This window comes from Mya arenaria, chromosome 16, assembly GCF_026914265.1.
Source record: "Mya arenaria isolate MELC-2E11 chromosome 16, ASM2691426v1".
Lineage (NCBI taxonomy): Eukaryota > Metazoa > Mollusca > Bivalvia > Myida > Myidae > Mya > Mya arenaria.
Window position 1 is genome coordinate 10,130,173 of NC_069137.1, and position 16,637 is coordinate 10,146,809.

A 16,637-nucleotide genomic window follows, 5' to 3' on the forward strand; every position below is an offset into this window, starting at 1 on the left:
ATAAGCAAACAATTGGAACTCCAATGGGTGTCAATTATGCACCTTTAATTGCATATCTCTTTTTATACTGCTATGAAAGTGAATATATGTTGAAAATATATAAGTCTGGAGATCTCTCTCTTGTTGATAAATTTGATAGTACTTTTAGATATATTCTAAGTTGAAATAACCCTGTGTTTACAGATAATATTCAATCAATATACCCTTCACAATTGCAATTTAATAAATCTAATACATTCGTTATAAAAGCATCCCATTTAGATCTGCAACTCGAAGTAAAGGAAGATAAATTGAGTATCAATATTTATGATAAACGTAATGATTTTAATAATAATAATAATTCATTACCCTTCTTTAGATGGAGATGTTCCTAGTTCACCATCATATGATATTTTTATTGCACAGTTGATAAGATTTGCTAGAATATGTACAGAGGTAAAACAATCAGCTCTCGCAGTAAACTTATTATGGAAAAACTTCGAAAACAGGGTTTCAGATATCATAAATTAAGGAAAACTTTCTCGAAATGTATTAATGGTCATTATAATCTCATATTAAAGTACAATACTATTCTTAAATCGCTGATTGCTAATAGTATTGATAATCCCGATTTTTATGGTGATGTTTGAAATAAAATTAAAATGTTTCCAGCAGGTAGTTGGGCAGATAGACTCAATGAATTGGATTTTATTTAAACCGTGAATACAAAGGCAACATTTTGAAGAGCACTTGCCTTCTAGTTTTTGAAGATGAATTCCTGAAACAAAATATACGGTTGAATATACAGCTGGAGTTGGGATCTCTAATCATAGAAGTACTTAGGGTTTACCTTTAGGTTTACTATTTTTTGTTTTATTGTTAAGTTTCTTCAAGTTAGTGCATATTTTGACAATATTTACCTTTTGCGTTCTATCTTGATTTAGGTTTGTTGGGATAAGAGTGAGGTTTGTTCACATAAACTGGTTTAAACCCCTAGCAATCCTTGATAAACATATCTAAATTGTTTATATATAGTGTATATGCACTGTGTTGCTTGTGGAGTTTTGTGCTGTTCTTCCATGTTTATTGTTTGTGATTTTATGTTCTATGTCTTTGGCGTTTACCCAGTGTCATTAAACCGGGTTTATGTTTAAACGTTTTGCTACTGAGCTTGTTTCTGTAGCTTTTCGCATAGATATTTAAAGAAGTGTTATCATGAACACAGAGTGAAATACATTTCAAGACAATTTATGACAAAGATGTTGTGCTTTTTAAGTAATTTGGTATGTACGACAGAAGAGTCAAATGGTTTGCATTTCGGCAATATTGGTTCACATTATATAAACATTGCAGTATTTTAATTAAAACATGTATTTGTCCCACACCTACATCCTATTGTCTTGCAAAGTGATTTCATGTTAAAGCAAAGTGTGATACAACTCATTGCAAGGAAATACCCGTGTTACCACTGCATATTCTTGATATTGTTATTCATAATGCATTAAAATGTTGTTTGTTTTTACAATATCTGTCCGTTACTGTTTACGGTATTTTTGTCCCTTATGCAACTTTATTTATAAATTGAGTACAGTAAGTTTAATACTGCTATGCCTATTTAACATAATCACGATTTGCATATTTGTGTTTCTTTCTTGCCGTTTACCTTCACATTTCTTTACTTATTAAGTCAGCAGCTTTTGTGATTAATTGATTCATACAGACATAGACTATTGGTTGTTTCTGTTTTTTGTTAGTTTTGTTATTCGTTTATAATAAAAATCATAATGTTTATTAATAAACCTCTGGCTTATAAGGCTTTATATTTATAAAAAAAAATGTGAATAAAGTTTATTGTTTTATTGCGGTTGCTTAGGGAATTGATCGCTTGTTTTTATATTATATTTCTTTGATTGCTCAACTTGTTGTTTATGACATTGGTATTTATTCGATGTGATTTATAAATACAATCAGAAACCAGTACAAGGCGAAGTCAAATCTTCAAACCTCTCCCTACGGGCTATGCATTCATTTCTCATTAAGGACAATGCAGTGTTACCTCAATCCATAGTTTACGCATTCATTTCTCATTAAGGACAATGCATTGTTACCTCTCCCCACGGGGTATGCATTCATTTCTCATTAAGGAAAATGCATTGTTACCTCTCCCCACGTTTTATGCGTTCATTTCTCATTAAGGACAATGAAGTGTTACCTAAATCCATGGATTATGCATTCATTTCTCATCAAGTACCATTTTGCCATGTGTAACTCATTCACTTCTTGTTCAGGGTAAAGAATCGTTACCTCTCTTAAGACTCATGACTAAACAATCTATCTATTGCAAATGCTATAACAAACGATGCAATATGAAATGATGCGACACATTTTCAAGCGTAGCAAGACTATTGAAAAAATGCAAAGCTTAATAATTGAGTTAACAGCTTTAAACATTTCAAGATATTTCATAAGTTCAACTTTGGTGTACAATCTGTACGCTGGCATTATATTAGGTGCAGGCCTGGCCTGGATGAACTTTTCAACTCCCATTATCTATTTGGACCACTAGCGATGTCTGTAACTCGCCACATTTCGAATTTGACAACAAAGATAAGGCCGAACAGATTCTTTGTTTAACGTATTCATGCGTGTTTGGTTTAAACGACCAAAACCGACAAAGTACAATTTAACTCGAATATCTACAAACAACAAAGAAAAACTGAGTTCAATAATTGTATTGATAATAGTGAAATTTGATAGAATGTCCTGTGCGGTTGTCAGCTTTGAAACCCTTGTCCTTTCGCTAAACAATAATTTCACTTAAGTATGGCCCCAGGCGAATTATGGGATCGACCGAGGTTTACATTTTGAACATAATAGATAATATAAAGCAAACACATTTGATAGGCGCTTAACAGAAGCCTTATTGAACGTCTGAGGACATGCTCTACGTTGTTATAGGAATAAGCCTTCTTGTGCGCGCTTCTGAGGGTAAATATTGAATACATATTTTAATATTCTAATGTCGTCTTTCATTGCTAAATCAGTAAATTGTTATCGGTATTAAAATATAATGACCATATGGGTGTTTGACAAGGCTGAAAATATATTTAGATATGTTTCAAGAAAAACAAAATCAATACATATATATTGCCATCATTTCCATATTTGTCCCGGATACGTCTACGTCTCCAAGCATGCACTATGAAAACACCAATATCACTTACAGGTTTGTTGTGTTTAAAATGCAACGATGTTGCCCAGCCGAGACATTGTACGACTGTCGTTGAATGTCCGCACTCGGATGTAAGTATGTTTGTTATTTCAACGAACGCCGTTGGATGTCCTCTGTCTGACGTAAGTAAGTTTGCTAGATGTACGATCGTCGTAAGATGTCAGCAGTCGTCTGACGTAAGTAGGTTTGCTAGTTGTACAACCGTCGTTAGATGTAAGCTGTCTGACGTAAGTAGGTTTGCTAGCTGTACAACCGTCGTTAGATGTTAGCTGTCTGACGTTAGTAGGTTTGCTAGTTGTACGACCATCGTTTGATGTCTGCTGTCTGACGTGAGTCGGTTTGCGAATTGCACGGCCGTCGTTTAATGTGCAAAGTCTGGTGTAATTGTGATTTCACACTATTCAAGCGCCGTTAAATGTCCGCAGACTTACATAAGTAGGCTTGCTTATTGTACTACCGTCGTTAAATTACCACAGTTTTACATAAGTAGGCTTGCTTATTGTACGACCGTCGTTTAATGATGACAGTCTTACACAAGTAAACCTGCTTATTGTACGACCGTCGTTAAAATTTAGTGATATCATTCTTACACAAGTAGGTTTGCTTATTGTACGATCGTCGTTAAAATTTAGTGATATCATTCTTACACAAGTAGGTTTGCTTATTGTACGATCGTCGTTTAATGACGACAGTCTTACATAAGTAGGCTTGCTTATTGTACGACCGTCGTTAAATTACCACAGTTTTACATAAGTAGGCTTGCTTATTGTACGACCGTCGTTTAATGAAGACAGTCTTACACAAGTAGGCCTTCTTGTTGTACGACCGTCGTTATGACTCAGTCACATAGCCCGGCCGATGAGGTTCCGATGAGCCAGCGATTCGATTTTCACCGAACACCGGCCGGACACCGGCCGGACATCCGTGGCGTTTGTTGCTTAAAACCGCATCGGTGGCAGCTCGGTGAAATTTTAACTTCGGAGCTAAATTTCAACGGGCTCTCACCGAGCTCCCTCATCGCAGCCCCATCGTAACCACATCGGAAAACACGTCGGCCGGTGCACGGCCGAGTATCGGCCGGTGTCCCGTGCATCTGAGACAACCAGAGGACGAGTTTTTTTTAACGGACACCGGCCGAACTCCGACCGAGCTCCGGCCGATGTGGGACAGAGCCTTGGAAAGTATAGTACCGGTGGCTGACCGATGTAAGGGACACCGGCCGATGCTCGGCCGGAACTCGACCGGAACTCGGCCGTAACCCGGCCGGATATCTCTGCTAGTATATATATATGATCCGTTCCCTGCTGCTTACACATCTTCGAGCACGGCTTGGTCTCGCCATGCACCCGCGATGAACTGGCCCTGCTCATCTTCCCGGTCGAGATCGGCATTCTGGATGTTGGGGTAACGAGTCCTCATGAGGTTGTGAAGGGTCATGCAGGCCATGACGGTCTTAGTAACTGTCGACGGTCTCATTTCCAGGGTTGTTAGAAGACGTCTGAAGCGATTGGCAAGTATACCAAACGCATTTTCAACCACACGGCGTGCCCTGGAACACCGGTAATTGAAGAACCGCTCGTCCCGTGCCAGGTGACGATGAGGGTAGGGCTTTAACATGTATTGCCGAAGGGGGAAGGCGTCGTCTCCTACCATGTAGTAGGGTGTGTCCCGGTCGTCATTAGGCAGCGAATCCGGTTGGGGTGTCCGATCGTTCCCTCACAAAGACCTTGCTCTAGCCGCGACCGGTTAAAGATGCCGGCATCGGAACACGACCCTGGTGACCCCACATCCACCCAGATGAACTTGTAGTTCGAGTCTACCACCGCAAGCATGACGATAGAAAAGAAGCCTTTATATTTGTAGTAGAGTGAGCCACTCTTGGGGGGCTTCTTGATTGCGACGTGCTTCCCATCGATCGCGCCACAAGAGTGGGGGAAGTTCCACCTGTCTCCGAATCCCTCGGCCACCGGGCGCCATTCATCTTCTGTCTGGGGAGTGGCCCACATCTCATCCTCGTATACGTCGTAGATGGCCTGACACACCTCGGGGATGAAAAGGGCGATGGTGTTGTGTGGGACACGAAACGCAAACGCAAGATCGTGGTACCTGCTTCCGGTCGCCAAAAACCTCAAGGTGATTGCCAGCTTCAGTCCAGGGTCCAAGGGGGTTCGATGCCTGCAACAGGAGAGGATGAAATATGATTAAACCTTAGCAAGAATATAATGTTTGGAGGGAATTTTGTTTGCAAAATACGGATTAACTTACGTTGTACTCTTGGTAATGCGGGGGCCAACTCGGTTAAGCAACTCATAGTACATCTGTGGCTCCATGCGGAGGAAGGCTTTGAAGTCGGCAGCGTGCTCGGCCTCGAGTTCCTTCATGAGAATCTCGTACTGGCCGAAAAGGGGTCTGCGTAGGATAAACTCTCGCACCCACCAGCGTCTTTCTCTTCTGCGGGCCCTCTGTCGCTCCCTCTCGGCGGCTTCTAGTATTGCCGCCAGGACCAGGTTGTACTGGAACCTTACTTGAGCCAGTTCGTGTTCGAGCAGTGCCATTCGAAGTCTCCTCGGTGCAGCCATAGTGATGAACTGACAATGTCAGGTAGGAAGAACGGAATAGCTCGGCACCCAAGTCCGTGTTACATCGGACGAGCATCGGCCGGTCATTGTTCAAAGCCCGTTAACAACCCGGCCGGCGATCGCACGGTGTCCTGTTACCTGCTCGGGTACCGGCCGTATTCCTTCCGATGTCCGGCCGACCTCCGGCCGGTAGTTGCTGCCACATCGGCAGAAAAAAACTCGCATTTTGAGAGAGACTCCGTACGGTCACCTGCCGGTGTTCGGTCGGTCGCCTGAAGATGTCCGGACGGAGTCCGTTCACGTCACCGAGCTCTGCTTCCGATGAGGAGAGCTCGGTGGCACCAAAAATATCCACCGAGCTCTACCGATGCCGGACATCGGCCGGGCTATGTGACTGGGCCATTAATGACGACAGTTTTACTTGAGTAGGCTTGCTTGTTGTACGACCGTCGTTAAATTACCACAGTTTTACAAAAGTAGGCTTGCTTATTGTACAACCGTCGTTGAATTACCACAGTTTTACATAAGTAGGCTTGCTTATTGTACGACCGTCGTTAAATTACCACAGTTTTACATAAGTAGGCTTGCTTATTGTACGACCATTGTTAATTGACCTTAGTTTTACATAAGTAGGCTTGCTTGTTGTTCGATCGTCGTTAAATTACCACAGTTTTACATAGGTAGGCTTGCTTATTGTACGACCATTGTTAATTGACCTTAGTTTTACATAAGTAGGCTTGCTTGTTGTTCGATCGTCGTTAAAATACCACAGTTTTACATAAGTAGGCTTGCTTATTGTACGACCATTGTTAATTGACCTTAGTTTTACATAAGTAGGCTTGCTTGTTGTTCGATCGTCGTTAAATTACCACAGTTTTACATAAGTAGGCTTGCTTATTGTACGACCATTGTTAATTGACCTTAGTTTTACATAAGTAGGCTTGCTTGTTGTTCGATCGTCGTTAAATTACCACAGTTTTACATAAGTAGGCCTGCTTATTGTACGACCGTCGCTTAATAACCGCAGTCTTACACAGGAATATTTTCTAATTGTACGACCGTCGTTAAATGACAAAAGTCTTACAAAAGTAGGTTTGCTTTTTGTACGACCGTCGTTAATTGACCACAGTCTTGCATTAGTATGGTTGGTTATAGTCCAACCGTCGCTAAATGACCGCAGTCTTAAAACATAGGTTTGCAAATTGTATCATCGTCGTTGAACGTCCGCAATCTTACGTAAATATGTTTGTTAATCATATACGCGTCTCAAAATCTCCGCATTCTAAAACTTCGTTAAAAACGTCATTGAATAACTGCGGTCAGAATTACGTTGGTTTTCTACGTTGTAAGATTATCGCTGATAGTCCGTAGTTTGACGTGAATGGATTATTGTACAACTGTTCCCGAATGTTTGTATTTTGGCGTTCGTATACTCTCTAGTTGTGCAGCACGGGCGTACGTAATTTGGTTCAAGCAGATTTGATATTCGCAGTGTGACGTTTTCAAGTTTGTTTATCGTATAACCGCCGTTGAATTGAATAACAACATACTGGTAAAAGAGGGTTTGCAAATCGTAAACCCGTCTTTTAAAGTCTGCAATTTGAATTAAAAAGTTTAAGTTTGTTAATTGACAGTTATCGTCGAGTGACTGCTGTTTAACGCCAGTATCTTTGTCAATTATGCAACCGTTAATGGATGAATACAATAAGACGAACGAATGGTTACTAAATGAATAACCATCGTTAAATGGCGTATAGACGCTTATTCTACAACAGTTATTGAGTGTCCGCCGTCTGACGTAGGTAGATTTTCTACAATCGGATGTCTATTTGTACATCCGTCGTTAAAAGGATGCAGATGAACGTATTTAGGTTTGTAAGTTCACAACCATTATTTTATCACCGTAATTGTTCACCTGGAGGATAATAACAAGTCCGTCGTAAAATGTCCAAGATTTGACGTTTGACGTTTGAATGTTTGCTTACTTTGCAACCACCCAATAGATCTGAGTGTGGCGGGAAACGTGTTTTGGTAATTGCAGATTCATCACATTTAAGAATTGAAGATTCATTTTTAAGCTTTGTTAAATTACGAAAGAACAACCCTCTAAAAGGTGGTTATGATTAGCACGTCGGTTCTTGAAACAAAATAAAATAAACGATGGTTCGGCTATTGGTGTCGTCTCGTGTCGGTCGATTTTTAAAAACTTAAATCTTGTCAATAACCTAAAACAGTTATCGTCAATATACATTTGAACGTAGTTTCTATAATTTTTTATTGTTTTCAGGTATGTTACGTTGACCGATCTGTAAATGACATTGGAGAAACTAGTTACATTTTAGGATGTTCACCTGCAAATGTAAGTACCGTTCGACTTTAGAGGGACGTGCTTTCTTAACTAATGCATTTGTTTCGTATATCCATAATCGCAGGAGTTCGAGAATTCTCTTTAATAAACAAAAGCAAATAAGTCTATTCAATTGCCTGCTGACTAGGCGTATATTGACTAGACAAATCAATTGTGAACTGTTATTTGACTTTACTATCCACATGGAAATTAGGCGTAAAAGCCTGTCGTTTATCAAAAATAATGTTCAAAGTATTGCGTATTTTCAGCACATAAACATACAATTTCTAATCACAATTTTAATCATAGTGGTATTTTCCGAGACCTCATTAAGAATTGTCTTATAAACTATTGTTAAGATAATTAAGCGTATAAAAATCAAATTTTCTTTCAATACTACAAACACCGCTGTATTACTAACAATGCACAATAACAACAAAAACGCAAGGGTTTATACAATGCAAAATAACGTGTTCCTTATCTTAAGCATATTATTTAAGGTGGTTATTCAAAAACTGGATTTATATAATCGAACAAAAATTAGGCATAACAAGCTTAAGTCTCTTTTTTCAAAATATTTACACAATTCATTTACTTCGTGATTACAATAAAAATAATATTCCAAAGGTCTGAAATTACTTTAAGATAAGAATATTATACTAATTATACCAAAACAAAATTGTGCGCCTAGTTTAATTTTAGAGTCTGTAATTTCTTAAAGATAAAAATAGTATTTAAATTTTAACAACACAACATATTGAGCTATGCTTAATCATGTCACAAAGGACTTTGAAAATTAAGCTAATTACCGGTATTCATTATCATCTGAAATTAGTTTTTAAACAAAGGTAAAACAAGTGCCTCTAACACTAAAATATGGATTTTCAGAAACATTCATGGGTATAGGTGTTTCAGATCTAAATAATTCCAGATTTGCACCAACATTACCTCAACGTCCCAGTCCAGCAGAGGTACAAACTGTTGTGGATCCAATTTATGTAATCATCAGGCGTGTGGAGAACCGGGTAAGATCTGCATACACATATTATCGATTGGTAAAAAATTAATTCACATGGTACCAATGGGAAAGATTGTTATACACATAGTACCGATGATTAAGATTTTAAGTCACGTGGTACCGATGGGTCAAAATTTAATACGTATGGAATGGAGTAAGATTTTAATACGCGGTAGCAAATTAGGAGTTTAAGTCGAATGGTCCCGATGGGTAAGATTTTACTTCACATGGTACCGATGTGTTTGGTGAACTGTGTAAGTTTTAGCCCGCGTGACCAAGATTCGTAGTGAACTAGGGTTTGATAGTAGCCCATGTAATACAAATTCCATGATTATGAAGTACCAGTCGGTATTACTTAGGCTTCATGTGATTCCAAAGCTCTTGTGTTATAAACCGGGAAAGTTTAAGCTCACGTGATACAGAATATTCGGGTACATTTGAACATGATTTAAATATATGATGTTGTTCAGAGCACAGTTAAGTATTATTGTAATTCAGTAGTTGGTGTTTAAAACGGGTTCCTTTAGCTCGTGCAGACAAAATAAGTAATTTAAACTGAGTAACAGTATAATAAGGCTGATAAGCAAATGGATTTTGTAAATGAATAAATCCAATTTGCCAACGCAAAGCAGTATTTTAGTGAACCGGTTAATCGATATGATTAGGAAGTCTGTTTGCGAAGTGGCATTCATTCGATATATTGTTTCCAGACTACCCTTCCGACAGGGGCCTTATTTGCTACAGCTGCCATGATCCAGTACCAGCCGGCAGATGTCACAATATTGAATTTTGTAGGAGTGGAGAAGTAAATAGTTTATTATAGTTTACGTGTTTCCGGTACAGACGTATACATTGGTTTCAAAATTTACAAATCGTACTCATAACAATTATAATTGACGTACAAAACAATGCATGTTATTCTATAGCATAACGATAATTTATAAGGTATAGTTTGCAGGAATGTAGCGTCACTGGGAATCAATTATTTGGAACCATGGTTTTCACGTCCAAGTGCCAAAAGGCCTTTGTAAGTGTGTTTATTTCGAAGTTGTATGCTTATACGTATACTATGCAAAATGGAAGTAAGTTCTCCTTTCTGCTGTTCTAGGTAGTGCCTGGAAGTGCAATGGTTCTACTACTTGATTGCTTTGTACACTAAAATGGCGTCATCTATTCTCGCTAGAAAAGACCGAAGGAGCGATGGAGCCGTAACGGTTGCCTATTAAGTTCAAAAGTTGATGTTTATGTTTTTTTCGTAAACCGTTAGTAACGGTTTAAACCATAAAACATTAATTTTCGAACGGAAATATGAATATCTGCAATCTGATCTTTTGTCAGCCATCTTTTAGCATTGGTTAGCAGATATTCACGCAAATATTTGCTGTTTCCAAGACAAAGACTAAAACAATTGTAAAAACGGTATATAACTTTGAGAGTGCAGATTTAAAGTAGTCACTTGCTGGTCTTGTAAAATTCCAGTTTGAAAACAAGTTTTGACAAATTGTTTACTGTTTGGGTGACCGTGCAAGGCAGTATTCCAAATACATGTTGTAGATTTCCTTGAGTTATTGGCCATCGCTGTAGTTTTATGGGTGCCGTGTGGTGGCAATAAACAGTCGGTCCGAACTCACAATTTATGTTGTTATAATTCCGAGCCTTACAATGACTAAGTACAGTATTATTTAACTTAAATCACCCTAAATATTTTAATCATTAAGGCCAGGGATTGTCCCTGCTGTTTTATTGTATTATCAATAAAGAGTGTTGATGCATGGGTAGTATCTCAAAGTGGTATAAGTTAATTTTGTGTTTAAAGATTGTCTCTCATACGTAATCTGTTAAAACTTGTGCCTTTAAACAGTACGATTGTTTTGAATGACTATTAATATTTTCCTTGTTGCTTCAATCGTAGTTCTAAAACTTAAGAATATTAAGCTAACATATTTGTTATGACAATACAAGCATTCGTTTGGTGCATGTATCGGGTAATCTAAATTATGAACTGTTCTCATAAAACCTAAAGGCATTTAAAATTACATTTTTTTCGATTTATGACTTACCAATAAACTTTCATTTAAGGCTTGTGTGACTCACCATTCCGGTGGTGTACTGGTCGGAAAGCGAGACAAACTTAATGAACGATCCTACGATGACCAAGGCTGCGACTCGTGCTGTAACGCCGACCTTTGCAATCAGCAATGCTTAACACAGGTCCAGGGTTAGTTTCAGAAGTCATGTGTAAAAACATTGTTTCGTGGACAAGGATAATGTAGACAGGTATATAAGCTTAGACTAAGTTACTCTTATTGGCACCATGTTGCGCGAGCGTGTGGTCTAGTGTTATTGGAGGGACCGAAGAACCCGGAGTAAACCCACTTCTCCGGCTTAGTTACCATCAATAAAACTAACATGAGCCGAAAAACGAACACATCAATGTTACATTTAAATTCCAATAAAGGGACAAGACACCAGATGGTCACAAAATCGGCAAAAACATTTTTCCATGAAAACAAACTTACACTTGTCAAAGTCAGCTAGTATGAGGGCGATACATATTTTACGTGATAAGAAAAATAACTCAAACAATCATCTGTATAGTTTCCCAGTTTTACAAAAAATCGTGGCATTGCTTTTCCGAAAACTTGCAATTCATGTGGTCGTTTCATGAACTAAAGTATCGGTAAGTGTTCAGAGATCAATATATTCACCGATGTTGATCTGTCGGGCTCTTGGTTACGTTTTTTGCAGCATAATTTTACTTTCTAGCAATGCCAGTTATTCCATATTTAGCATATTTTTACGTGGTAGACAAATGCTGCTGCTAAAGATTCATATGTCGTTAGCGATGTTATACATCAGTAAAATAAGATTCAACGCGTTGAACAGAGCGATATCAATTTTATGTTAGTGCTGACCATTTTCTTTCTTTCTTTGAATAAACATACGGTTTTTGAAAAAGTTAATCATTCTGATATCGAAAGTGGGATCATAATTGTTGGCAGCAAACCATTTTTCTATGTGTTATTGTGATTTTGTCAAAGCGTATGTGTGTATAAATTGCAGCGTATGCCGATTGCTCTGAGATACACAGAGCTCACCCAGATCTACCTTCTTCAATCTATGTCATCACAACCTGGAACACAAGTAGTCAAGCAAAGGTGGTCTGTGATATGGATACGGACGGAGGGGGGTGGACGGTAATATAAACGATTTGATGTATAACTAGGAATTGTGTTTTGAAGTAAAATGCTTTATGTTAAATGTCCCCGTTTGTACGTTACTGTAAAGTGTTTGTTCAATAGTGCTGTTGCTGCAATATATATTAAAATATAGCTATGTTATACTAGTGTAATGTGCCTGTAAAATTCCATTCTTTAAAGTAATTAGCTTTAAAGGTACTATGAATTAAGTGGAGTGAGTAAACAAACATTTAAGTAATAGTTTAAAAATGAAGTATATCTATTTTGATCCACGTGCCCTTTTTAGTCTTCCTAAATAGTAACAAAACGACCACAGTATGACACGTTCGGTAAATTTGTATCTAACAATAGAGGTGTGTTGTGGTTCAAACAGAGCCTTTTTTCAAAACAAACTAAATTATAAACTTATCTACTACCCGAAAGTCACTCGTAGACCTTTTTCGTACACACCTTAAACTTCCAAATGTTTTAAAGTTCGTTGTCAAAACAGTATTTGTACATCAAAATGCACGCGTGTTGGTGTGACCTGTTCTCATGACGCTCACTACGTCGTAAGATACAGTTGATCGCAACGATTTTTGAATGCTATTTCTTTCAAAAAGTTATTTATTTCTTTGTGCACACATAAAATTATACATATACTTGTTGGGGCAGCTATACAATAAACCATTTAAAACCAATAAGCTAGAGACACAAACATATACACAACACACATCGCCATTGACCAATTAACCACACCCTGATCAAATTAGCTTTACAGATGAATTATTGAATAATCACCTTGGTATTGTCGTTAATTTAAACCGATTTGGGGGGGGGGGGGGGGTAAACTAGCGTTTATGGCCGTACCCGCACACTTTTTAATTCTTTTAATTTTCAATACCTAAAAAAATACACAAATAAGCCTCATAAGAGCACGAATCATTTGAAAACAACGAAGAATAAAGAAAAACACAATACATAAACCGATAATTATTTAAAGTAACCACCGTCCGTATACAAACATCGCCTGTCACTGGATGAATCATACCGTACTATTTGTTTAAAAACGTTCTAGAGACCCAATATGTTTTCAGGTGTTTCAGCATCGCGTCAACGGAAGTGTCGATTTCTACCGGAACTTCTTTTCCTATGAGGCCGGGTTTGGTTCACTAAGTGGGGAGTTTTGGCTTGGTAAGACGTCAGTGTATGATTATTTAACATAGTACAATATCACAACTGACTGATGGCCTTTTAAGTCTTAGAAATAGTAAATACATACTCGTGTGCGTTTTATTTACGGAAATATATTACAAAGACTGGTGATACAATAATAATGAATAAATCATATAACGAACCTTCAGGTTGAATCGACAGGTCGCACCATAAATATGATTATTTCATATACCTACACATCATCCTGTGTAAAATCCTTTACTGTAATACTAGAGGTTATATCTCTTGAACTTTTTAGAAATAAATTTACATATATGAAGGTTTTTCACATATTAGGATTGTCCCTGGTGCATGAGATGACGTCAAGAACAACCAACGAATTACGAATCGATATACAAAGAGCTAATGGAAACCTCGGATATGTAGTTTATCCTAGGTTCCGAATAGAGGCCCCTCCAACATACATATTGCGCATTGGAAACAAAACAGACTACAGCGGAAGTATATAGTATATGTATTATAAACGATATTATTATTTCGACAATTCAACACAATTGTTATGTCGTTGAATTAAGTTACGCACATTTAATTTAAAGGTTTTCTTAGAAATTCAAATTTTATTTGACTGGCGCCTGCCGCCTTTGGATCTTTTTCTGAATATGTATCATTACTAATCAGGGACACTGATAAAGCAGGTGGTCGTAGGATACGATCGTTGATAAAAGAACTTATTCCCGTACATACACTTTATGCTTGAAAACAAATACAATCTGTTAAACTATTTTATTGTTTCAGTTTCATCTGCAATGGCTGATGATCTCACGAGCACACACGGGGCAATTAATATGGCGTTCACGACCTTTGATAGGGACAATGACCTATATGGCGGTAACTGTGCTTCAGTATATCATGGGGCGTGGTGGTACAATGTTTGCTTTCGCGTAAACTTAAACGGAGATTATCTGACACCTGGAACGTATTCACACTCTTCAATGTCGTTCATAGATGAATATTTATCTTTAAAAACCAGCCGAATGATGTTCAGAACCACGTGACGTTGTCTGAAAACTTAGCACAAAAATTTATTGAAAATCTGCATTCTCACATATTGAACGTTTTGACAACTTTTTAATTTCTTGTCTTTGAACGAGCCAATTTTTGCAAAAATCCAGTTATATAAGACTGCTGACAAAAAATAGATCGAAGATTTTTATATTTAAGTTCAAAAATTGATGTTAAATGCATTTCTATTAAACCGTTAGTAACGGATTAAGCCATAAAATATTATTTTTCGAACGGAAATATGAAAATCTGATCTTTTGTCAGCAACCTTTTATCATTGGTCTGCAGATATTTACGCAAAAAATTGCTCTTATCGAGACAGAATATACAAATGTTGTAAAAATGGTACATCTGTGAGAGTGCAGCTTTAAAAGCTTTGGTCCAAGTTCATTCACTCTTACGTCGAGAGTGAAAAACGTGTTAATATATATTGTTGAATACTACTTCTACAACAATATTGTAGAAGTGTGTTGGATCTGCTGCAAATAGCTGATACTAAATATTTATACATCGTTTGAACTCTATGAATAAATGGCGGTAAATTTAAATTATACAACACGCAATGATAAACTTTAAGTGATTTGGTCTTGCGCCTTCTGCCTTTAATAAGACAGAGTCTTTGTTAATGTTATTGGATGCTGGGTTTATTCAAGTTGTTTCGGCTATATTATCAACATAACTAAGTCTTTAAATGTATGTATATACATGTACAATATATGAATGACAGCTATAAATTATTCAACACGGTTGAGAGGGTTTGTTTTGTTTTGTCTGTACATAAACTCCCATTTCAGAACGAAAACAAGTAAAATGTGGCGGGACCTTTTTATATTCATAACAAAGCTATTCACTTATAAGGAATGCTAATCATTGAGCGTTTCCCGTGACACCATGATACAAAACAGTGACGTCACAAGTTACTCTCGTAATTGAAATTACTTAAACAACGGATACTACAGGTTTATTTATAGCTTAAATCGAAGCATATTAATTTTATAAATTAACATTTTGAAACTGTCAAACATTGACTCAACAAAGAATACATTCCATACCGACACTTTAATTATACTGTAAATAATGGAGATAACAGGCCGGTATGAAACATGCTGTCACTCGTTGGCGTGAAAAGTTGTCAACATCCGGCCGTGTATTCTAGATATAAAACAACAAGGATATTTTCGGACAATCTATTACTAGGACTAATGTTGTCAACATCCGGTCGTGTATTCGAGATATGAAACAACCTAGGTATCATCGGACAATCTATTTCTATGACGTATTTACTTTTGTGGCAATCGTGGTCGACTGTCAACGTCGGAACATGTATTAATATTATATAACAGCATGGTCTTCATATGACCAGCTACAACTACAGCGAGATTACCGATGTGACAATGTTGAATGCTAGACAACATTTGTACATGTATTCTTGTTTTATAACATCCTTAACCTCATTTGACAGCCCACACTAGGGCTCACTCGGTTAGATTAACGTGGTTGTTATACGCTACATATACAGGTGCATGCTACTTTTTCTGTTCAATACGTAACGCATGTTTTTGTGTATGTCTTACATAATTATAATTGCATGTATGATAGCACTAGGAAGGATTTAAGCGCAAACAGCGAGTATACACTAGAAACCCAACTGTGCCTTTTGCCTGTTCATGTACACGGCGTATATTTCAATCTCCCAATCAGTTATACTGATTAATTTAATAGGAATAAGCAAGTCACGTAAAACGAATGTGAAAACTGCGAAATCCTCGCGTTGAATTGTGTGTCTCCTTGGTATACGTTTTTTTTTTATTCGTGATTGGTGGGATAAGAGTGAGGTTGTGCACACATGCTGGTTTACCCCCAGTGCTGTGCTGTTGTTCCATGTTTCTGGTTTGCGATTGTTTGTTTTGTGTTTAATGTATTTTGCGTTTACCCAGGGCAATTAAACGGGGATATGTTTAAACTTTCGGCTACTGAGCTTGTTTCTGTAGGATTTCATATGAATCTTGTTTGCTCTGGTATGATTGGCAATGATCAATGTCCCTTTAAACAGGATCTTGGTTAT

General features: G+C 37.6%; 1 protein-coding gene across 1 annotated transcript; it reads left to right on the forward strand.

The window, feature by feature from the left end:
* The first annotated feature begins 2,873 nt into the window (after positions 1-2,873).
* LOC128222347 (ryncolin-2-like) lies at positions 2,874-15,321 on the forward strand. The gene is made up of 11 exons (XM_052931325.1): positions 2,874-2,967; positions 3,206-3,282; positions 8,078-8,149; positions 9,069-9,162; positions 9,866-9,960; positions 10,114-10,182; positions 11,235-11,373; positions 12,219-12,352; positions 13,432-13,528; positions 13,847-14,011; positions 14,306-15,321. The coding sequence occupies exons 1-11, from the start codon at positions 2,919-2,921 to the stop codon at positions 14,563-14,565; spliced, it is 1,251 nt and encodes a 416-aa protein (XP_052787285.1). The 5' UTR covers positions 2,874-2,918; the 3' UTR covers positions 14,566-15,321.
* Positions 15,322-16,637: the final 1,316 nt, after the last annotated feature.

Coding starts and splice junctions, on each gene's coding strand:
- LOC128222347 (XM_052931325.1), top strand. CDS start 2,919: ATGCTCTACGTTGTTATAGGAATAAGCCTTCTTGTGCGCGCTTCTGAG. Junction 3,283..8,077: donor TTGAATGTCCGCACTCGGAT/GTAAGTATGTTT, acceptor TATTGTTTTCAG/GTATGTTACGTTGACCGATC. Junction 13,529..13,846: donor AAGTGGGGAGTTTTGGCTTG/GTAAGACGTCAG, acceptor TTCACATATTAG/GATTGTCCCTGGTGCATGAG.